This window comes from Amblyomma maculatum, chromosome 1 (genome assembly GCF_055883805.1).
Source record: "Amblyomma maculatum isolate TAMU_Amacu chromosome 1, ASM5588380v1, whole genome shotgun sequence".
Classification (NCBI taxonomy): Eukaryota; Metazoa; Arthropoda; class Arachnida; order Ixodida; family Ixodidae; genus Amblyomma; species Amblyomma maculatum.
The window spans coordinates 211287913-211311244 of record NC_139344.1 but is presented as its reverse complement, the minus strand read 5'-3'; the positions used below and the strand labels follow the sequence as shown (position 1 = coordinate 211311244).

At 42.9% G+C, this 23332-nt stretch overlaps 1 protein-coding gene across 2 annotated transcripts in view; it reads right to left on the bottom strand.

Annotated features, from left to right (window-relative positions):
- rtet (major facilitator superfamily domain-containing protein rtet) overlaps positions 1–22674 on the bottom strand; it is a 46286-nt gene extending 23612 nt beyond the window's left edge. The window contains exons 1-7 of one of the 2 annotated variants that reach the window (XM_084590231.1): positions 22433–22674; positions 22012–22157; positions 19528–19618; positions 17778–17881; positions 8778–8936; positions 7823–8011; positions 4333–4429 (exon numbers count right to left, since the gene is read on the bottom strand). In XM_084590231.1, the coding sequence (XP_084446357.1) occupies positions 4333–4429; positions 7823–8011; positions 8778–8936; positions 17778–17881; positions 19528–19618; positions 22012–22155 (784 nt within the window). In that variant the 5' untranslated portion in view covers positions 22156–22157; positions 22433–22674. The remainder of the gene's footprint in view (positions 1–4332; positions 4430–7822; positions 8012–8777; positions 8937–17777; positions 17882–19527; positions 19619–22011; positions 22158–22432) is intronic. The other variant, XM_084590230.1, reaches the window with a different exon arrangement.
- Between the last annotated feature and the right edge of the window lie 658 nt (positions 22675–23332).

Sequence of the window (23332 nt, the reverse complement as noted above, 5' to 3'; positions counted from 1 at the left end):
TAGTGACCACAAGTTGGCGACTGCGGACATCACAAAATGCGTGCACATTGAGCGGGAATTGTCGATGTGACACTGACTGGCGAGCAGCCGGCAGCTGTCGGCACCGCTTGTGGGTACCCGGCGCAGGCAAGGGGACATAGCATCCTCGGCGCTTCTTGCAGCGCTGTTGTAGTTTGTAAACAAATAAAGGTGCAACTTGTGTGAAAAGAATATTTTTAGTATTGCTAACTCAGCTTGCATTTTATGCTGTGCGAACGAGCAGTATAAATTCAGTAATATGCACTAAAAACTAAATGGGGTACGTTTACATTGAAGCACTCGCTACTCATTTGCTGAACAAGCACCAGAAAAAAGCAAGGTTAGGCTCGGGAGTTGGTCGCAGTCACGTGCGGAGAGGCGAGATGAGGACGGTGGTAGTTGTGGGGCTCTTGTTCTGTGTGGGCAGTGAAGCGCATTCGATTTGCGTTGGGTTTTACGATGATGGTACTGAAGCGGTGGCAGCGCATGCTTTCGTGCGCTGGCCACGACCAGACTGAAAATAGTTTTGCACAAAGGCTAGGCGAAATTAATTAAGTTTGACTCACACGCGCATGTAACAACATCTCAAAAGTTTGTTCAAATGTTCTGTCTGCTCCCCTAATGTCGCAAGGTGCGCTCTCGTGTCAACGTATGATTGTTTGGGTTTTGCTCTTAGTTTTTGGACCTTGGGTCCAAAACCTAAGAGCAAAACTCAAACAAGAGGAGAGGAGCTATAGCAATGGGCAATAACCCAGAAATCAGCAACACAGCGCTAACCCCTCCCCCATTTTGCGGCGCACACGGCGGAAAGAAATATTGGACATGTCGCTTTTTATATGAGGGAGTGCGCTTGTTACTAAAACAAGCTAACTTTCATATGCTCGACAATCTCTAGACGGAAACCCAAAACAAGTCCCCCCCCCCCCCCCCCCCCCCCCCCCAGTTCTCCAAAAATCGCATATTACAGTGAAGGCTTCTCAAAGAAAAATGAGGATATGTAAATAAAATATTTGGCTGAAGAAAAAAAAGAACTCTCAGCGACCACCGTCCAGGGCATGCATGCAAGAGTGCCGCAGACACCGCGAATAGCAGAAGACATGGGCATGATAAGCCACTGTGATGTCATTGACCAATGGTGGCCAGACCAGCACGCTGCTTTTGAAATAATAAGAAAAAAATTCTTTTTAAAAGTATCTACTGCACCGAATGAGCTCAAATTTCCAGGAATTATAATTTTACATGTGCGGAGTGAAACGCAACAATCAGTTTATGCTGCTCAAATGTCAGCTGTCATGACCCCTTCAATGATTATATTTTTAACTAACTAAAAAGTAACTCATTTTTTTAATTTCTAACTTCGAGGGCAGGACTATATTGAACACCATCAACATCAATGGTAATCTCAGTTTTTAAAGTTTCTTAGTCGGCAATGTGATTTGAGCATCGAAAATGCACGCCTGAAAGCTTGCAGAGTTGGCTTTCCCACAGTGCACATCTATAAAACGGCATTGCTGCATGTGAATTCATGGCCAAAATCAAGCGAAACCATCTTATAAATAGTCAATGTGAAAAAGGCAACTCAACAAACTTTTAAATGTGTATTATTGACGTTTGATAATTCCAACCAAATTGATGATTACTGTATAGAAACTGGATTTAGCTTCGATGTTGAGAGCCTTCAATTCCACAATATAATCTTGCCTTGTAAAGTAAAAAAATAGAAAGATCACTAGATGAGATTAGCTAATTCGTCTAATCATTAAGCTCTGTAACGTAAAAAATGTCGGCCATGCTGCACAATCGACATGTGCAGACTACACCCACATATCCCTAGCCGGTATTAAAATAAACAACTGTAAATGTTAAAGAAGTCATCTTGTGCATGTTGATCGATTGACAGTGAGCAGTGAATCGATCAACAAACCACGATTCCTGACCAGACGGTATGCCGTCGAACCCTCAACTACATCACCTTGTAACGATTGTAACACAATCTTAGCCTGTTCAAGCCAATACATCCAGGCACGAAAAATAAATAAATAAACGCAGACAGCATGACAAAACATAAAGGTGACAGATACATCGATGTAATACAAGAGCAGTAAGGGCAGCAGTGCTCAATTATACTCAATTCGTTTAGTGCCTTTCGTTTCTCAGTGGCTCATGCCACCTTCATTCCATGTTACTTTGCCCATGCACACCACGTGGCCTACAGTTTATCAAAAACTTGGCTCCTCCTGGTAGCTCGGGAGTATAACAGTGAAGGTCCCTGTAGCTACTTTGAGGAGCTGTGAAAGGAATATTCATAACTCCATACATAACAAGAAATGCACTTCAAAACTGGCAACCTGAGGGAAAGAAAACTCCTGTAATATTAGTGTAAATATGGCAAGAACTGCTAGGAATATTAGCAGCTCAAGTGGACTTCACTGGCACAATACATATAAAATCAAGAAGGTGCGAACAAATTTTTACAAGTTATAGTGATGTTGCTAAAAGAGCATAAAAGCACAAAACTTAACTGCAAAAAAAAAAAAAAAAAAATCTGTCCCCTATTTCATGTAAACAAGAATGCCCATTGCATCGAAAGAAACTACAAAATTTTAACGTCAAAAATGATTAGGCTAAGTTCACTATATCTGCAGGCACAGCAGCTATGACATGCATGAGTGAGAGTAGTAAGCGTGGTAACAAATGGTCTGTTCCAAGGGAACAACAAGCATGTCACTGTGATGCAGAGCACTGCTAAAGCAACCTGTATAAGAGGTGCATTCAGTGACAATTCAACATCATTCTTTCTGGTACTGCATGCCTGTTTGGATACATCTGTCTCTGTTGCATTCCACTGAAACACCTTCATGGACGCCTCTGTCACAGTCGTATTGAACCGCAAGCCAACTCAGACACATGACTTCGGCCATGATAGAACAACATGGACCTTTCTAATGCATCTAAGACAAAGTGCGCAGTTAAGTTAAATAAACGAAGGATGGCCAACGCTGCTGCTTAGCAAACAGTTGTCTGCTATTAGTGGATTTCTCTCACTTCTGTGAGTTAAGCAGAAATACAACAGTGACTGTGTCATTTCAGAAAAGAGGTGGCTGCTTTTCCAGCTTTTGCTTTTGATGCGCACACTGAAAATGACAAGTAAATAGAGAAAATGGGCCATCTAAGCCAAAAAACAAGCCTTCGATGTTAAATAATCTAGACCATATGGAAAACGTGCATGCTTTACACTGTCATGATTACTTCACTGTCATCACATCCTCTGAGGGCAAGAAATGCAACACACACGAAGGCATTGCATGTTTGCTAGTAAAATTTAATAACAAAAGAGAAAAGATGTCTCAATTAGCGTTAGGCCGAATGCAAAATAAGGTGCGCTCGCACTTCACTTTCGGTTTGCACATACTCAGTACCTGATTATGTGAAAGACCCCTTGATGGATATAAAATCCTGGTTTAAGCAAGCTGTATGAACGCGCCTGCGTGGCTTAGGAGTAGTATGACTCGGGATCAAAGGGCCCTGATGGATTGGATTCACACCTTAACAGCGGTGCTCAAGTTGGCAGCTCTTGCCAACTTGGCCCATGTCCTGCGATGTCACAAACTGACATGACCAGTCAGTGCCTCGTCATGTCACCTGCCAACTACCAGCAGTAGAGATAGTGGTGGTGAGGAGGATGACTTTGGGTCACAATGTGAGGGTCAAAATCTGCCAATTCCATGCCTAAGAGTAGTGTGTCCAACTCGGGACCCAAGGGTCCCGGTGGGTTCGATTCCCATCTCAAAAGCGCTGCCCATTGTTGGCAGCTCCTGCCAATGGTTTCACACAAACAAACAGACGTTAGCGAAATCTGTGAATGGGGGTTCTAGTGCTCAGCCCTAAAACCAGTGCTCGTAAGTCGTAACTACGCTGACTTAAGCTAACTAGCTAACTGACTTGAGCTAATTAGAAGCATACTTGGGAATAAATTATATTTTTTCACAGCTTAACTGTGAGATGCAGACGACACCCTACTATCAGCTTTCAGCACTAAGAACACCACATGTCTGACATACTGAAATATCTAATCTGCATACCTTTACTTACTGCTAGCACTGGAAAACAGCAGAGACTGGCTGAAACCATACAGTAGGTCAACAGGGCACAAAAGGTAAAAGAGATGCAAAAAATAATCTGAGCGAGTCATTTTTCTTGGCCAAGATGGTGTTTACAAATGAATGACATGTAGCACTGAACTGTATCAAGGTGTTAAAAAGAAGGGCTGCAAAGGCAACACATAGTAGTCCATAATGAAAATGAATGTGTTACCTTTAAGTGGAAGCTTCTGAACTGGCTGAAATGTGAACAGCGAAGCTGGGTTGACGTAGGAGAGGGCCCCAGAAAGACTAGAAGCAACAGAGTGTGCCTGCAATACCAGACAACAAATCACAAACTTAATTCCAATTGAAACAGGATTCTCCCCCTCCCCCTTCCCCTCCCCCAACCTCTCCTTAGAGTGCAAAATGTTTGGCAAAAGGGTTAAATAAGAATGAAGTTACTGAAGGCTATATATACAGATGCTAAGCAAAGAACAGACAGTCCAGATCAGCCGAACTCCGCGAAATGCGAACTCCTAGGGAGACTAGACAAACCTGGAAGCACGTATAAAAAAGACTGTGTACTCACTCCAAGAAGTGCAATAAACATCATTTTCCCACTGAGATAAGCATCATACCCTCAAACACAATTTTGAGCATCATGAGGAAATGCACCTTATATTAGATATATCCAATTTGTAGGAATCACAAAATATTCCGATAATTTGATAACCCACTAGAACCAGCACATAAGCTTATCTATAACCCAGAAGCGTGAATAAGGTCCATCCATGCTAGCGGCCCACTAGATGGGTCTCGCTAGTTATCAGTGCTAAAGCCGCAGCAGGCGGTGCATCGGCAGATGTCACCATCAACCAACGATTCTTATTTTGTTAAAGGTACACTATAAATGCAATAATATTTTTATTTAAATTCGGGACCAAATTTCTACATCGCCTTCAGCAGTAAAGAAAGCCACGTGAGAGCCACCGCAAGCCTTCAAGTCAGCCAGGCTGACTTCCTAGCACGACAACTAGTAGTGGTCAAAGCCGACCTTCTCGCATGACAGCACTGTTGCATTGAAAATAAGCATGCCAGACTGAAGGCCAACCTCAAGCACAACCCACATTAAACACCTCATCATGCAGCTTTACAGCATTAGCAATGCTAGTAGGTGCCCAAGGCCATGCTGCCAACCCAGCTTGGAGCTCAAGGCACCCGTATGCTGTGCGATGTCAGTGCACGCTAAAGAACCCTAGGTAATCAAAATTCCCTTGAGCTCTCCACTACAGTGTCCCTTATAGCCTGAGCCACTTTGGAATGCTCAAGCCCATAAACCAAACCAAACCAAACCAAAAACGATTGTGGGAGCGTCATCAGGAGAAGTGCCATTTGCAGGGGTACGGCACACAGTTCGTTATATCAAACATTCCTCTTTAGGAGAGTTCATTAAATGCGAGCAATGCTGCTACTTTTTTCATAGGATTTATCAAAGGGGTATTAACAGTTTAATGAAAGCAATAATTTGAAATATCCGGACTCGTTATATCCAGGATCGACTGTATGTCCAGCAAGTGTAGTAGACAGCTCCTGATGCTTTGGCAAGACATTACTATCTATTGTAATACATGTTGTAACAAAAATTTATCCATATCATTTGTGAAGGCTCGAAAATTAAGAAAGTTTATTCCACTCTTTCTTTCCCAGAGCAGCAAAATCCCAGATTATGAAGTGCTTTCTGGTGTGAGAAAATTGACTGCTGCTGTTTACTGAACGTTGGAATGTCAGGAGTAAAGCAGATGAAGAGAAGAGCACAGAAAGAATGCATGGTATGTGAAAGAAATGAAGGAAGAGCATATTACAAATCAATGGGAACAGAATGAAATGAAAAAGAATCATGTAGCATTATGATGGACAAAATAATGTTGCTTCGAGCTGGTAAGCCAAAACGAAAAACAAGCAAGAGTAGACCAACGTTAAAGGTCCATAACAGATATATCCAGTCTTTATTCTTTCTCGCACGAAAGGTACTTCCAAGCCCAAGTAAAAGGCGGCTTTCAAGTTAAGCAAGAGCGTCATGAAATAGACACAAGATTTTGTGAGAAATGATAGCTTTCATTATTTTCCTAGTGTCACTGCATAAACAAAACTATAGGCCATAACAAAAACCCACCAGTTCTATTTTAGTCAAATGAGCCATCATATTATCACACTTAATATTTAACCTATTTCAGGAAAGAACACTAAAACTTAAACATGTTACTACTAAGTGGCATGAATAGCCAAAAAAGCATCACGACTGACAGTGTTAGATCAGATTGCACAGAGCAAACACAAAACCAATGTTGCAGATGTACAAAATAGCAGTGAATGCCAATGGCAACCACGAAGAATGAAAGATAACAGCAGCGGAGCATGTTTCTGTAACACTGAATTTGACAAAGCATTATGCAGGAACAAACCTGTCCCTGACACTTTCGTACATCGGCATATCCATCTCATTTTATCTGAGTCGAAGTTCTCACACTGTGGTATCAGCAAAAATGTTTGGCGACATACTGTATATTGTCGGTTATAAGTTGACCTTTCTTGCGAAAAGTGACCTTCCTAAGTTTGGGGGTTCACTTAGAATTGGAATTTACCTATACGCGGAGTCGTCAATTCGACTCATATGCAGGGTCAAAAGAAGTTTTGGCCGAGCTGCAAGTAATATCACGCATGTTCCCGCATAATCCCACAACAGTTGTCAGACATAGTTGAAAGTAGGCTGCTTAAAGAACAAGAATTTATCAAAAGATACGCCCCCAGTTTTTGTTTTCATATAACAGAAACATTTTATAGATAAACCGTGGGCCATTGAAGATGCAGTTCGAGACTGGGTTCACGACCAAACGAGCAAGAGGCCGAGTTTGCTACAAAGGCACTGAAGCAAAGGTACATGCTGTCACGAAAATGTGCTTCCCATGAACTGACTTGAAAGCATCCAAAAAATGGGAAATGGACAACGAATTTTGTGAGGCAGAATGGCCTGAGCCTAAGAGACGCATGACTATAGTATACCAAAAGTTGCCTACATACGAAGAGAAACAGAGCGCATTTTTGCACTACATGAATGACATGAGAGCAAAACATTCGTTTTTGTCAACCACGCATGGTATGGATCGCCAAACAATATGGTCTATGGGGCGTTTTCAACGTGTGGCATCTCATCACCACTTCCGACAGCCATTAGCAGCAGTGCCTCAAGTTACCGCGACTGCGCTGTTCTCACGAAAGACGACAAAGATTCACAACAGGCGTCTTGTGTATAAATAAGCTTCTTTGAATGACTCAGTTTTCTGAAAAACCTATTGGCGAGCTGTGGCTGGAGTGCGATTTAGTGTGGACCTATATTCGGGATCTACCTTTTTTTTTTCTAAGGAAATTTCGTGAGTTGGGGGTTGATTTATAATCGGAGTCCATTTATAAAAGGCAATATACAGCATATATACACATCAAAGAAAGAGGTTAATCTGAATTCTTTAACCTTTATTTGTGTCAGCATGCAGATTTGCACATCTGTCTTGTGGCAATGACTCTGCACACAGAATGACGTGCACACAGAAGGCAAATATGGCAGGATACTGCAGCACATAAGCTCTGTTAAGCAAACCAGGAATGAGACAAGCATAAACAAGAATGAGTGGACAAACAGCAGACTAAGAAATATTGTGCAAACTTACACGCTTCTCCTGAGGCAACGACTCAGTAAACATGAGGCTCAAGAACACGACATCCAGAAGGGCGAGCAAAAGGGCGAACAATGCCGGACCAACGTAGAACTCAGCAGAACCTTTGCTTGCCGCCGCAAACTGCGCCCCAATGAGTGGGCCCACAATAAATCCAACAGAGAAGGCAACCCCGATGAGAGCCTGCAAACAAATCATAAGGGTAAGAGTGCACTCTCAAAATTAGAAACAAATCATTGCAAGGCCCTAAACATGAAAATACCAATCTAAAAATATCACTAGAGACACATGTGTCCTGCACCACTGATTACATTAAGCCTTCCCCGCTGCACAAAGCAATGAACCCAGGTCAACCTTGATGATCTAATTATTGCTACTTACTAAAAAGGGCTCGCACATCCTCCCTACAGGGCCCTAATGCCTTGGCAGACTAACGTAGCATTACATTAACCTGAGCTTAAGGTACTCGCAGTTCGCGGCAAACAAATAGCAAAGGAATCTGGCCTGCCAAAAGCATGCTCTATGCTGCCCTTGTTACAGGCTAATTAATGTTTTTGGTCAAACAAATTGCACTTCACACATATGACCTTACATTTGCTTATGAAGCATTTCGACATGTCAAACTTTACACATAAAAAATGTTTTCCCAATGTTTCATCTACCCAGTGCTGGCTCAATTTATGAAGGGAGCTAACACTAGCCATAATAAAAAGTTCTATTTTCTTTGTGTTCTCTCCCAATACTAACCACAAAGTCTACGCTTTAATGTTGTGACTGTGATGAGAAGCATGCATGTTTGGCAGCCATATCTAAAGATACAGCGACACATTTGGTTGGCCAAATCCCAAAACATGACAAGAAAGCCCATATAGCTGCCATTCACAGCTTGGCACTGCCACACAAATTCTAGCACAACAGGAGATGCTATAAAACTGTAAGTTCTACTTACCATCCCCTTTCCTCGAAGTTTCGAGTTGCAGACGTCTGTAATGACAGCTGTGCTTAGGCTTATGTTACCTTTGCTGATGCCGCCAATTATGCGTGACAGCACAAACAGTGCAAAGTTGTTAGACACTGCCCACACGGCATAGGACAATGCTATTCCACACTGGAAAAAGAGAAAAAAGGAAAGAAAAAGGCATATATGTAATTAGGGGCATATGTTTGAAGCGCATGCATTATAAAAGCTATCACAGTTACGGAGAACTTCATATCCTTTAGTTTCCAATATCTGACAACGACCACCATACTACTACCCTGCAGTATGCCTTCAATTAGGCAACTCCTTGCACATATCCTTTTCTTCAATACAATACACCTGTCAGATTGTAAAGTGAAGTGCCCTATGTGTGAATGTCACTCAGTGCTAGCTCAAGAACACATTCACCTTAAAGTGAGTTTTGTAAAACTTAATTTGCTTGGTCTCAACACACTTTGTACTCTTTACAAGAATAGTCTCTATACCACTGCTTTAAGTATTAAATAAATTTGATTAAAAACAAGAATGCAGGTATATTAATAAATGAGCTGTTAGATCATGCTATTAAAAGCGTTTCTAAAGTTAGCTACAAGCACTAAACACATTCCATTATTCTGCTTGCTCAGGTGCTAGAAATGCTTAAATTTGCCTCGGTTTCTATACTGCATTCACTGATAAAGCAGTGCTAAATAATTTCATTTGTTAAATATACGTTCCAGAACCCCTTTTATTATTAAAGCGCATATTTTGAAAACTTGTGAGCACAGTGTTATGAACAGATATTCGTGTTTACTTCAACTACAGTCGCCAAAATTAGTACTAAGTGACACTTTGCTTTGCCATGTAGCACTGTGCTGCTGAAGAGACACTTCACAAGACGAAATGGCATTAAGCTTGCCCATGTGACTGAGGTATATAATGAAAGCTCACTATGCGTGTCACAGAGATGAGACAACCAAAAGCCACGTGAGCCCAGCCTTCATACTGTATATACTCGTGTAATGGGCGCACTTAGTGGCTCCGACGTGGTGCGGCCTTTACACTAGACCAGCATGCAATGCAGGGCCCCAGAGGCGCAGGTCATTTGTTTACCAACCAAAGGGTTTGTGAAAGTGATCTTTTGAACCCCAAACCTTATGCGCTAAGAATATCTGCAACGTTGTGGAAGTCTAGCCAAAATCCTATAAATTATTTAATCATGCTTTTTACTAATAACAACGTTGCTCCCACTCAGCAACACATCCCAGTTTTTAACCAAATTAAACATACACACAACTTTTATTTTTGATATTGTGTATGAGCAAAAGAAAAATATCTTGCAAGGAAAAATGTTTGGCTTATGGTTTATAGGGTTTAACGTTTCAGAGTGATTCAGGCTATAAGAGACACTGTAATGGAGGACTACAAAAATTTCGACTACTTGGGGTTCTTTAAGAGCACTGACATTGCACAATATACAATCACATTGTTTTTCGGCTGCATCGAAAAGCAGCTGCCGTGGCTGGGATTTGACACCGCATCACTGGCTTCAATAAACGAGCACCCTGACCACTGAGCCACTGCAGTGGGCCTACAACGGATGAAGTGTGAAGCCTTTAGCATCAGCAGCAGGCTATGTCCACTACAGGACAAAGGCCTCTTCACAGGCTAATGCTTAATTGCCTATCATAAACGCTGTTTCTTTCCAAGAATGCTGAACTTTACTTGGGTTTACTGCGTACAATTTCTTAGGCCCACTGCTCTGCTCGGCCTGTCTAGGTCCTCAATCATGCTTTGTAGGAGAAATGAAAAATACTTTATTAAAGGTCAAAAAAAAAAGACTTTGTAAATGCTCTTCCGCTAAGCAGACAGTGCCAGCTGGTCAGCATGAGCCACTGAGGCCAGCCGCGCCCATTGCAGGTCCCTCTCTTAGGCTACTTAGCAAGGCAATGCAGTCAGTAAAATGAATACGACTAAGGTAGTCAGAACAAATTTTTATCTCCAGTTCTTCCCAATCAAGGTCTCCGAATATTCCCAATAAGCACGCAATTAATAGCACCAAAGAGAGCATGTTTCCTTGCTCGATACCTTTCCTGATCAGTTTTGTATCACTTTCTCTGTGAGACTATGGTCACTGTGCAACAGCGATAGATATTTTCCAGAACCTCTAGGCATGCCTCTTCTACACTTTGGCTACGAAATGGCAGCACAACTGCTGAGGTTTCAGCAGAGGCATATCTTTATATATATTGGTTGTTTCAGGGAAGGTGATCACTAATTTTTAAATATAGGGTTTTTGAGGCAAAGAGAAGTGATTTGTGGCATAATAATTACAGTGCTGGCAGACATCAAAAAACTGGCGAATAACTGGTAACTAGTTATTCGTTACTAGTTAACTGTACTAGTTACTAGTTAACTAGTAAAGTTTTTAACTAAATTCTGATAGTTAACTACTAACTATTGCTGATAGGCGCCTGATTTGTAGCCGACTGTTAGTAATAACCATATCCGTTTTTAGAATTTCAAAAATGCGAATCTGCTTGTTGCTACGTGGCAAGATACTCTGAGTCTCTACGGCGCGTAAACTCAAATCGCGTCGCCGGTGCGGGTATACAACCACACCCACAAGCTCGCGTCCCCCAAAGGGGCAGTCACGTGTCTTACAGTGCTGCCCTGTTTGCTAAGCAAAGCTGAGTCACTGGCTGCCGCACTTGGCGAACAAGTTTCTTGGCTTGAATACACGGCTTGCGGCTTGGACTGGTTACAGTGCTGAACTGTTTGCATCTTGCAATTTCTGTTTATCTGTGTATCAGTTTTATCCTGCCCATTCCAACATACCAAGAGCATGAACTAGCATCACCGACCTTTTTGCAAGCAAAGCATCGGCAGGTCAAGTTCTTCCGGTAGATGTAAAATAAAGCTACGCGCGAAATGTTTTTTTTTTTTTTTTCCATTTTTGCTGTGCAGGTAACTTTGAGGCAAGAAATGCGCGCTCAATGGTTGTTTTCCTTGCATTGTCAATTTAAAAGCAGTAAATTATCAGCATGTTTCTAATTTTGATTTTGCTCGAAAGGTTTTTCTTGCACCACCTGCTCTTCATTGCCTTTCCTTTTCTTTCCCATTTATTTTTTGTATTTTTTGATAGTTTTTCACAGGCATTGAAATTTGTTAAAGCCTCTGCCCTGACTGCTCAAAAACTATGGCAATCACAACAATAGCACAAGTATGTAAGGACATGAGCAGGGTTAATTGGTTTTACATTATAATTAGCAAGGCAGTGACTCGTTCGTATTCAACAAAACGTGAGTCAGTAAATGACACGTATAAAGAGTTCTGTGCTGATGTCTTTTTCCAAGCGATAAAAAGGAAAGAAAAACATGGACCTAACAGTATGCCGACACGAGTTTATGGATTTCGTTTCCAAGCTACGCAGGTCACCTTTACAAGGCTAAATTGCAGTAACATATGTTAGTAACATTAAGCGGATGGTAATGATGCTAAAGTGGACTAAATTAATGTTGAGCCTTTAAAAATGTTGTCCGACATATTTGGCAGCGCAACCAAGAGGAATAAAAATCTATTTATTAGACAGCAGAAAATTTGCGCTTGTGGAAGAAAAAAAATGTGTGTCTCAGTCAGCAATTATGCTGCGTGTACTATCGCGATGGAAAGAAACGCAAACAATGCGGCGCCTATGCTCTTTGCAGTTCGAATTTCTTTTCATCCCGCTTTTACCTGGGTGGTAAGAAAAAGACTTTAGAGGTGTCCTAGAATGCATCACGGAAGAATCTAGTGTATTTCTGCTACCAGCGAAGTAAAAGCGCGATAAAAAGAAATACGAATAACAAAGCATCTAGGCTCTGCTTTGTTTACATTTCTTTCCATGGCAATGAACAGCAAAAAACGATCTTTCATCGCGCAGACAAAGCGCTCAATCATGTCCTGCGGAACTTGTCAAGGCCACAGTAATTCTATGCTTCAGGTCATCAAGGCTGGAGGGCTGCGTCCTAGAAACCTTATCTTCAAATATCCCCAGAGAAGAAAGTCCAGTGGAGATAAGTCTGGTGACCTCGGAGGCTAAGCAGTCGGTCCACTGTGCCTAGTCCACTGCCTGGAAAAGTTCGTGTCCAAAACGTCCACAGCATGAGAGAATGAGTGTGGCGGAGCCCCATCATGCCGAAACCACATCAACTTCAGCATGTTAAGCGGAAGTTCTGAGGCGAAGTTCACGACCGCATTATTTAGGGTGTGCTCTGTATATTTCCTGCCAATGAGGTTCCCATCAATAATGTAGGGGCCTACAATGCGTCCTTGAAATATCCCTCATGATACATTTGCGGACCACCAAACCTGATGTCCTTGTCCTCATACCCGATGTGGGTTGGCGGCCGACCAATAATGGGCGTTGTGCAGATTTACCGTGGAATTTCTGAAGAAGTGTGCTTCATCAGTCTGCATCGCGCTGTCTAAAAATTCAGTGCTCTCTTTGCATTTGTTTAGGCATCAGTTACAGAAATCGAGCCAGCAGTGAAAATCAGACCCCACTGCTTGGTGCAGGCATACTTTGTACGGATACATGTTGTGCATATTGAAAACTCTCCAAACAGAACAGAAACTGCACCCCAATGCATTAGCGATTCCTCTCATGCTGGCCTATGGGTTGACGTTCACACAGGCCAAGACGGCAGTTTAAAACTCACATCTCTGATGTTGATGGTGCACCAACCCTGTTCTCGCAAGACTGAAGACTCTTGTGAAAGTGCAGAGAGAGGGCACATGGCAACCAGGATGCGCACCTTCATACAACCGTGCCGCTAAAGTGGCATTCTTCTGCGCGCGCATGTATGCGGTAACAATGTTAACCATTTCAGTGGTCGAAAAGTGGCCTCCAACAGTTGCGGCCATGTCAGTGCTCAAACGACGCGAAGACAGTCTGCTCACAAGGTGACCACTCCAACACATTTCCCAAGCTGTCTCTGCTGCTTTCATTCTTGTTTTATTTCAGAATACTTTGCGCCGCTTTATGATGCGTTGCATGTGCTGTCGGCATTTCAAGGTCATCACTCTTGCCATGCATTAGCAAAGCATATGCTAGCCGCGGGTGCCGTCGGAGCACCTTATCACTTTTCATCGGCGCAGCGCCAGCAGAGCAGATGCACGCACTGTCACGGTGTTCCAGCCAGGGCGAGACAATGCAGACCCCGTGACAAAGTGACTCGATTTGATTGACGTCGCTTTAAGCCCTGCCACCGGCGCGCGGTTTTCGAATGGTGCCAGAAATGGCCCGAAATAGTTGAGCGACAGCGGCGAGGGTAATTGCGTTTTCAAAATTCTAAAAGCTGATATGGTTATTACAAACGGCCGGCTACAAATCACCAATTGCAAGTGGGCGCCTATCAGCAATAGTTAAAAAGTTAACTATCAGAATTTAATTAAATACTTTACTAGCCAACACTGATAATACTATGCCGCAAAAAGCTTCTCTTTACTTCAAAGACCCTATTTTTAAATATTACTGATATCCCCTTCCCTGAACACCTGGTGTAATATATATGTGTATATATATATATATACAGTGGAGACCACTTATAACGTAACCGCTTTTAGCGCGGAACCGCTTATAACGCGGGTTTTTCTGACTCCCTGTATTCGCACCATAGAACTCAATGTATAGGCAGACCGCATAATATGCAGGCGCGCGAACCAGAATACCGGTTATAGCGCGGTATTTGGGAGGTTGAAGGGCGCACTCCGCGCCCTTCGAGGGAGCGCAGTCCGCGGTGGAGAGCAATGGCCGCAGTGGCTGTTGGGCGGACGCGCGCGACTAAAACAGAGAGGGAGAAGGCAACCCCGAAGCACCCAACGAAAGGCAGGTGCGTACATCACCATGGTAACCATGGAGCATGTACGTCATGCTGGCAGCGCCCAATCCGAGCGTGCGCGGCATGGAGTGCGGGGTAGAAGCAGTAGCGCAGCCTTTTTTTTTTTTTCCGGCCCGCCAGTCTTTTCTTTGTGTCCGTCGTCGTGAACTGTGCTACTTGTGCTGTCGATTCTGCTGTCATGGCGTCAGCGTCTGCGCCTTCAAGCGGCGTGAAAAAGCGGCATGCTTTATCGCTCGAAACGAAGGAATGCATTATAAAGGACGTCGAGAGCGGGTTGAAGAAAGTGTCGGTGGCGGCAAAGTATGGCATATCCGACACAACCGTGTCGACTATTTACAAGAATCGGGAGAAGGTGCGGCAGCAACTGCAGCAAGATTCTTCTTCGCTGTCGCGAAAGAGAATTCGTGCGTCGAAGTATGAGGACGTGGACGCAGCACTTTTCAGATGGTTTCGAGAAGTGAGGGCTCAGAGCATACCAGTAAGTGGACCCCTGCTCCAACAAAAAGCTAGTTGCCTCGGTGCTCTTCTAGGCCACGACGACTTTAATCCACTTAATGGGTGGATCCAACGTTTCAAAGACCGCCATGGCATCAACTGCAAAGTTGTTTGCGGCGAAAGCAGCGAAGTGAACGACGAGTCCATCGCAGCCTGGCTCCGTTTAAATTTGGAACCTATGTTCTCGTCGTATGCGGACAGGGACATCTACAATGCTGACGAAGCTGGCTTATTTTACAACCTCCTGCCCAACCGCAGCTCGCGCTGAGAGGCGAACCCTGCTCTGGCCTCAAGGCTTCGAAGGAGCATATCAAAGTGTTGTTTTACACAAATATGGACGGCACCGATAAGCGTCGCTTGTTCGTAATTGGCAAATCGGCGAGGCCGCATTGCTTCAAAAAGAGTGAGTACCTGCCAGTGACATACAAAGCGAACAAAAAAGCGTGGATGACGCAAGAGCTTTTTAGAAGCTGGCTCTGCAAGTTTGATGAAGATATGGTGGCAGAGAAGCAGCGGGTTGTGCTTATCCTTGACAATTGCACAGCTCATAACATCCAGCCAAAGTTGACTGCAGTCAACTTGAAATTTTTGCCTGCTAACACTACCGCTAAAAGTCAGCCCCTTGACCAGGGCGTCATCGCCACTGTAAAGGCACTGTACAGCCGCCCTGATTTTTAACAATATAGCGCGAGCATCGACCAAACTGCTGGTCAGCACCTTACAACGGCGATAAGCGTGCAACACGGCGAGAGTTCGTGCATGCGCAAGAATGCGGAACGTCGCAAACAGATATTGTGGCAGGGCGTGTGTCTTTGTGATCCGAACAGCATAGCAGAAGACGCTCTCTCTTCGTGCGCGTGCGCGAACTCTCGCCGTGTTGCACGCTTATCGCCGTTATAAGGCGCTAAGCAGCAGTTTGGTCAACGCTCGCGCTATATTGTTAAATATCAGGGCGGCTGTACAAGAAACGCCTTTGCGAGAGAGTTCTGCTGAACATACAGCAGCAGCAGCCCCTCAAGGTGCATCTAAGGGGCGCAATTGATATGGTTGCTGCTTCGTGGTGGCAGTTGAAGGCCACAACGATAAGCAAATGCTTTCAGAAGGCTGGCTTCATGCGCAATGCCGAGGCTCTTGAAGCTGAGGAGCAGGGCGACGTTGTCGATGAGGCAGTCGACGCTGACGACGTGTGGTCCGGCCTCATTGAGAGCAACTTTGTTTCCGCGACAGACACTTTTAAAGAATATGTCGATGCTGACGAAAATGAGCTGGCTGTCTGCGAGGAAGTGAGCACGGACGATGCGATTGTCGAAGCGGTGCGCAGTGGCGTGGAGCTTGCGACCGAAGATGAATCTGACGACGACGATGTAGACCCGATGCCTGATGTGCCTTGCAAGGACGCGCTCGAATTTCTGAACAAAGTTAAAATTTACTGCGCGAAAAACAGCTTGAGCGATAAGGCGCTTCAGTGCTCAAGCTTTGTTGAAGACGAGATCGTTCGGAGTGCAGTGAAAAAATGCCGCCAGACGAAGATCACCGCATTCTTCTGCAGATAATTCACTTGTGACAAACATCGTTCCTGCTGAGTTGCAATGTTTTGTGTGTGTGTGTGTGTGTGTGTGTGTGTGTGTGTGTGTGTGTGTGTGTGTGTGTGTGTGTGTGTGTGTGTGTGTGTGTGTGTGTGTGTGTGTGTGTGTGTGTGTGTGAAATGTGCAATAAATTGTGCTTAAAAGGTAGGCTGCTCGATTTCACATGCGTAACAGCCTAAAAACGCGATGTTTTGGTTATAACGCGGTACCGCTTATAGCGCAGATTTTCGCAACTCCCACGACTTACGTTATAAGCGGTCTACACTGTATATATATATAGAGAGAGAGAGAGAAAGAGAGAGAGAGAGGACAAATATGCTCTGGATTTTTCTGTATCACCTGACTAATGATATGAATATGGTCTACTGTTGAGTAGCCTTACCAAAAGTCAGCCAGATCCTTTGGTTGACTAAATCCAAGGATGGTCTAATTCGACTGTAAACCTTGTAAACAAAAGATAGTAAGCTGAGTAATTTCTCAAGCCTCTCACTTCCCGTGTTTTATGGATTCAGATGATGTTAACATTCCACCACGATCCCAGTACACGGCATCACAAGACACTGCATATACAGGGTGGCCACATTTCCAAGCATCATCTCTACAACGTCCTTCAAAAGATCTGCTCTTACCAGATCCTCACTATCCACTTTAAAAGCCCTTTTTGCATTACGTTTTTCTTTCTTTCTCTACTTCATTTTTCTTAGTGACAGAATGTGCCATATCTCACCACTGCCTATTTCATTAGCACATTCATTATTTTGGCTACTGAATACATATCTGCAGTGTCACGCTTCAGCGATGACACATTCAAACTGCCACACTGTCCTCCTAACAGTGCAAATCCTCAGCAAACTCTGCTGAATTGGTAATGACATTGCCATCCTTGTGTCTTGGAGTGTAAATAGCACTTAAGCTGAACATTTCAATACTCATTCATTTTCTGCGCAAATCTTGTACCAATAAAAGCGATAAAAGGGTCCGGTGATGGTAAAGTATAATGACCATTGTACTAGTTCACCGATACGTACGGTTGTCAGTGTGAGCATCCACTTTCGTCCGTAGACATCTGACAGTGAGCCAATCAGAGGAGCAGTAAGAAACTGTAGAAATGAGTACAAGGAACCGATGCAACCTGTAAAACAAGAAAAAAAGTTTTGAACACAAGATAAATCAGGCCTGTGGGGCATGCAAGCCGCTGCAGAGAGACAGAGGACATAAATGTTCCAGGTCACAGACTTCCACAGCTGTCCATCCAGTGTGTGCCATCCTGTCATATTCTATCTAGTGCATATCCACAAAAATGTCCATTAAAAGTGAGATCGCCCTGTTACTTCCTTTTAATTATGCCAGTTTTCCGCCAAACAGCTCATGGCTAGTCTATGGTCACCAAACAATTTTGTTTGTTGCCTTGCTCAAGCATTACTGTATTAATATTAGTACTGCTATAAAAAATTAGCTCAGTGTTTAAGGCATTCAACTGCTGAGCCAGGCAAACTGGGGTCCACATCTGAAATGCAAGGCACTCGGGTACTGAGCGATGTCAGTGCTCGTTAAAAAACCCCAGGCGGTCAGAACTTTTCAGAGCCCTCCACTACAGCGTCTCTCAAAGCCCAAGCCACATTGGGATGTTAATAACCATTAAATTGGTGCAACCGCTAGCCATGAATAAAGTTGCCCCCTTCTTTCGTCCTTCGACAGCCTTATCTTTGCACTACTGACTGCTTTACATATACAGTAAAACCTCGTTACAAGAGACACTCAAGACACCCCAAAAAGGTGTCTCTTGTAACTGAAAATTCCTATCAACTTGTATGTGTGGCAGTTTAGATTCTCTTATCTAAATTCTGTTTCGTATCAGTGTCCTGCTTTGTTGCAATATGGCAGGAACCAAGATGGAGTGCCTCTTTTTGACTGGGAAGTCAAAATGTCCTTGTTTCAGCCACTGTCATCACATTCCTGTGTGTCTGAAACAACAGGGACATTTTGACTTCCTAGTCAAAAGGAGGCACTCCTTCTTGGTTCCTGACATACTGCAACAAAACAGGACACTTATATGAAACAGAATTTAATTAAGGGAATCTAAACTGCCGCACATATGAGTTGGTACGAGTCAGCTGCGTTGCATGAGCGTCCTGGGTTAATTGTGTCTCTTATAAACGGTGAAGAGGTTACTTTAGGGACCTGCAAAAGTTGTCTTTAGTAACAGACTGTCTCTTGTAACCATGTCTCTTGTATGCAATGTTGTTAACATGGAAAACATAGGAAAACCAACCAAACCCTTTTCAAGTGTCTGTTATAAACGAGTGTCTCTTGTAACAAAATTTTACTGTATATACATTACAATCATACAGCATCAAAAGAACATTATGCAAACACTCGAGTATGCCATCCACATACTACCTAAAGCCAACAATACAATCATGCACAAACCTGCAGTTCTCTCATGATTTGCTTGACATGTTTCCTTTCCCATTATACGTAGCAATTAACATATATGCCTCTCAACACTCCAAAATATCTGTTGAATAAACAAGTCTTTTTGTTTCACTAAGCTTTTTCACACATTGCTCGATCAGAAGGCTCTTTTCTATGGCAATTTTATTTCAATGTATCACTGATTTTGTATGGACTACAGAGACTATGAACTTATATTTTTATGAAGGTGATGTAATGCAGCCATTACGATGTGGAAATGAAATCGTCTCTCAACACACAATGATGCAACATTTGCAGAGTGAAAAACATTTTTGTAATAATTTCATGATAGGTGATAAATACCTCCAAAAAGGACCTTGTTGAGGTTGCTTGGTGCCCCAATAAAACTCTGAAGATATTTGATGCATCCTTCAAGCCATGTATAGAGGCCATCCTGACAAGCAAAACAAGGCAACAACAAAAGCTATAAGGCTCAGCATCGTCAATGACAGTGTAAAAGATCCCATAGAATGCTCTTAGACATACAAGTCTCTATTTACCATTTTCCTTCTTTGAGGTGTTTAAAAAAAAAGAAAAAAAAAAGCAAAAGTTCATATATTAACTTGCACTCTTGTCCTTACTGGAATACATGCACATGTTTAAGTACACTAGCAAAATATCTTGCTTCTGCCTGAAGCCAAGTTTAAGAAATTACACAAGACTCACAATTACAATTCCAAAGTACTAAGACAAAATTATGACAGGAATTCAGCTTATCAAAGCCTCAGTAGTATGTGTCACTATTTTTCTCTGCTTTCATGTGAATGCAACAAACTTGTTTTATTGGCAGCCAGTGTAAATTGAACATAACAAATGCAAGAATTGTTTATAATTTATACAAAACTGAATTATTATGAGAATTACTTGTACTTCATCATCTGCTGCTGTAGCAAGTACTAGGAGTGGGCAAGGAACAGTTCTTGCCACTCAAATCATTGTGAAATTAGAAAGAACACTTCTAATAAAACAAGTAATTTGTAATGACCGACTTTTATCCTCTCAAATCTAGATGCATCGCATATAGTACTTTCAAGCACAGTTCAATTGACACTGTGCTATATGATGTCGTTTCTGTGAGATTGCATGGCTGTCTATTCCAAACAGTTGAGTACTGTCTATAGCAAAAGTTGATGGCACACTCTTAGAACCCACATGGGCTCTTTAGAAATAACTATCAGACATATTTTCTCTTCAGTCGTTCAACACCCACTCAAGGTAATTAAAGAGTAGTGCTTACGGTGCACATTATTTTGCTGCTCCATGCAATACACTTAAGTTTTGTATTCGCTGCATGTTTATTGGTGCAAGTGCAAAATGGGTGAACATATTTTTACCAGCTGCATGTGCTTCTGCCTTCATGAACAGTAAATTTCCACTTAAAAGTGAGGGGGTGGCCCTGTTTTGTAACGTTACAACGGAAGCAACCAAAGGCACAGTGTATATATACACTGTGGTCAGCACCAGGCAGTGTCCAAATTAATCCATCTGAACTGAGAATTACTTGTGAAAAGCTATCTTTTACTCTGTCTTGCTCTTGGTATGTGTGCAAGCCCTATGGTCAGCAACAAAGCGCTGTGCTTGAGCTGTAACATACAAACTTTGGAGAGCTTCACCCAGACCAGAGAAACAGGCATAAATGCTGATAAAGAAAAATGTGTTTTGAATGCTAAGGAGTAGACCTACGATGAGAGCATCTTTGAAAAAAAAATTTCACACATCCTTTTCCATTTATGATGCCAAGCATTTTATAAGTACTTTGAAGCTAAATTTACAGTGCATGCAATTTTTTTTGTTTTCTTTTTTCTCGTTACGGTAATGTCACATTTCTACTGAACATTTTTTTTTTTAAGATGTGGCAATTAACAGTCTGTCTCCACAGACTTGCAATGAAATGTAACCAAAAGCACTCTGATAGCCTTTTGCTACATGAATACAAGCTATTAATACAAGAAAGTAATCACTGTCTCCCCTCACAAAATTGTGGTCTTGGAGATTTTTAAAAAGCTTAGAGACAGCCAAGGATTACCACTTCGACAAGAATGATTACATCACTCTGAGATGCACGCCACAAACTATTAAAGCATACATTTAAAGCAAGGTTGCCAAACATTTCTTCTGTTCATGCACTTTAATTATATAGGATGCTGACATAATTTCAACCATTCAGGTTTCCCACAGAAGCAATGCAAGTGAAGCCAAGTGGACCAAAATTGTAAATGCACTTAGCAACAGTATTATCCTACTTTTTTTAATTTTTATTTTGCAAGCTATCTTGCAACAGCAGTATATAGTGCTGCTGCTGTTAGTTGGGCAAGTAGTTAGTTCAGATGGCATGACAGTAAATTTTTAACCAAAGGTAAGAAAAAAAATATTTGCTGCAAATTCAAGGCTTTTATGAGGGGATGCTTCTCACTCTTTCTTGTAGCTAAGTGCATTATAACAGTATGTGAAATGCAAAAACTACAAATGACAACTGTCACTGACACAGTACCAAAGACATTAATTTCATGCAGCAGCACAAAGATCACAAGGCCATTTAGCAAGAGCATTGACACATTAAACGCACAAGTAAGAAAAGAGAGAGCTCCAGAACAACAATAGCGAAAATTCGCGAATCCCGATTTACTGCGAACCCAAGATAATATATTATACACTGTCTCAGTACAGGAGCACGCTCGAAATGATACACGTTTTTTTTTTTTTTTTTTTTTTTTTTTTGCGCCGGGAGTGAACGAAAACAACGGCAAAAAGAAAGTTGATCAGTCGGCGCTAGATATTGACACTCACCTCGTCATTGTGACTGTAGTAATCCAATATAGATGGCAAGAGCGGGAGGATCACGGTGAACGCCAAAAGATCAATGACCAGGTATACAAATATTATGTAAACAGTCCGCGGAACTCGTTCTCCTTGTGCCGTTGGAACTGTCATCCCTGGAAAATTGGATCGACAAGCTATAACAACTCTTTCACGACACCTAGACGACGAATTTATGCCATCCTTATTCACAAGAGAACCAGCGCTGCGACACGCAACTCTCCTCTGCACATGGCCACTCAGCACTTCCGCGTCGCTACCGCGAGCATTAATTGCATCGACAGGGACAGAATACGAACAACATCTCGACGTGCAGGAAGGAATGCAGTCCCAGATGACAGCGGACGGGAACCGCATTCTGTGTCACTTAATAAAACCGGTTCATACTTACTTGTTCGCACGAAGAGGGCAAGTTCAAAACAAAGGGTTACAAGGAAGGCTGCATACGGCTTGAACCCTATGAGCTTGATCGGATACTAAAGTGTTCCATGAAACGCTTCGCACAGTGTCCCTACTTGCACACGACAGCATACGCTGAACACCGCAGAAACAAGCGCAAAAAAAACCGCGTCGCGGATGATAACAAACGTTGGCGCACAGAAAGCAGGAAGCAGCAGTGGCGACACCTTCCGCCCTTCCGTTCGAAACTGGCTCCAGGCTCTGCAGTTCTGTAGTGGTTGTGCACGCGGTAAGCGCAACGCGCGCGCTCTCCCTCGAGACCGGCCGTGGCGCAACATTCGAGGCGGCCCCCGCCCGTGTACTGTAAGATATCGCAGCATGGTAAAGAACCCCAGGTGATCGAAACTAACCTGCCAGGGGCCGAATTGCGCTCCGATCTGATCGCAAAAGAAATTGTTGGGGTTAAACTTGGCTTGCATTTAATACGAGTGAAAGCTGTGAGAGTAGACGCGATATTCGCGTTTTTTATACATTTTTTTTTTATAAACGCAGCATTAGAAAGGCGCAGTATCTGTCACACTTCTGTGGGTACCTGAACCGCGCTGTAGGAGAAGGAAGGTGTTAGTGAAAGAGAGAGAAATACGTGTAGTGGGGGGCTGCGGAGTAATTTCGACCACCTGGGGATCTTTAACATGCACTGACATCGCACAGCACGTCGGACGACGCCTCTCCGTTGCCTCTCCTTGGAAAACAGTAGTTGGTCGTTTTAGCCACCGCGGTGGGCACATATTTTTTTCTATAAGCTAGGTTTTGGGGAAAGGAAGGCGCAGTTTTGGGTGGATACCTACACTTATAATCAGGTGAAGGTCACACCACCTCTTTGAAGGTCAAG